At 49.2% G+C, this 1,146-nt stretch overlaps 1 protein-coding gene across 1 annotated transcript in view; it reads left to right on the forward strand.

The window, feature by feature from the left end:
* The window catches only part of Wdr66 (WD repeat domain 66), a 66,691-nt gene that overhangs the window by 63,720 nt on the left and 1,825 nt on the right, over nt 1-1,146 (forward strand). Inside the window, exon 19 of the mRNA XM_021187174.2 lies at nt 571-672. Within this exon, the coding sequence (XP_021042833.2) occupies nt 571-672 (102 nt within the window). The remainder of the gene's footprint in view (nt 1-570; nt 673-1,146) is intronic.

Below are 1,146 nucleotides of genomic sequence, written 5' to 3' on the forward strand. Positions count from 1 at the left end.
AGGCGCGCTCTCTCTCTCTCTCTCTCTCTCTCTCTCTCTCTCTCTCTCTCACACACACACACACACACACACACACACACACACACACACACACACGATATAGATAGATAGATAGATAGATAGATAGATAGATAGATAGATATGAAATTTAAAAAGATCTCCAGCCAGATGTGGTGACACAACTGTAATTCCAGCACTTGGGAAGTAGAGGCAGGAAGATCCAAAGTTCCCAGTGGGGCTCCAGGCGTAGCTCTGTTGTACAGTGCTTACCCAGCATGCTCAAAGCCCTGAGCTGAATCTCCAGGGCCACATAAACCAGACCTGGTGACCCGAATCTGTAACCCCAGTACTTGGGAGGCAGAGGCAAGAGGATCAGGAATTCAAAGGTCATCTTCAGCTTCATATAGTAAGTTGGAGGCCAGGCTGTGTGTGATCCATGAGACCCAGCCTCAAAACAAACAAACAAACAAACAAACAAATAAACTAAAGACCTCCTACTAATTCTCAACCCCGGCATTAGACAGAGCCCAAGACTTAACCAGATTCCCGTTTATACTCCAACGCCCCCAGGTGAGCACATGACAGAAGAAGAGATGTTTGACTGTTTCTCGACTCTGTTTGGCCTGACTCCGGAGGGGTGGAAATCGGAGCCTGCAGCCACCAGCATCAAAGGTACTTAGCCAGCCTTTGTCTGGGTGCATAGCCACTCAACGATTTGTCATAGACTTAAGTGCATCTGTTCCTCCGGACCGATACAAGCCACTCTTCTCCGACCGCACACGCAGCGGTGTCAGTCAGGCTGGGAATCCCATGAATAAGGGAATTAGTGAGCCGTGCGTGGAGGTGCCTGCCGGATGACAGCATTCATTCCCACTTTGCCTGTCCTCTTCTGCCTTCCGACCCTTTCCCTTTCTTTCTTTCCTCTGGGCCATTTTTCATCTTTCTGGTTTGCGTGGATGAACATCAGCCGCTCTGGAGGTAGAGTGTGTCAGCTGTAGAGAGAGGAGACCCCTGGGTAGGTGTACAAATTCAGCTCCAAGCTGGAGAGATGTTCCTTCTCCGACCCATCTGTCCTCTCTCCTTCTAGTGTTTGGCTTTCTTTCTCTTTCTCTTTCTCTCTCTCTCTCTCTCTCTCTCTCTCTCTCT

Source organism: Mus pahari, chromosome 23 (assembly GCF_900095145.1).
Source record: "Mus pahari chromosome 23, PAHARI_EIJ_v1.1, whole genome shotgun sequence".
In the NCBI taxonomy this organism is placed as follows: Eukaryota; Metazoa; Chordata; class Mammalia; order Rodentia; family Muridae; genus Mus; species Mus pahari.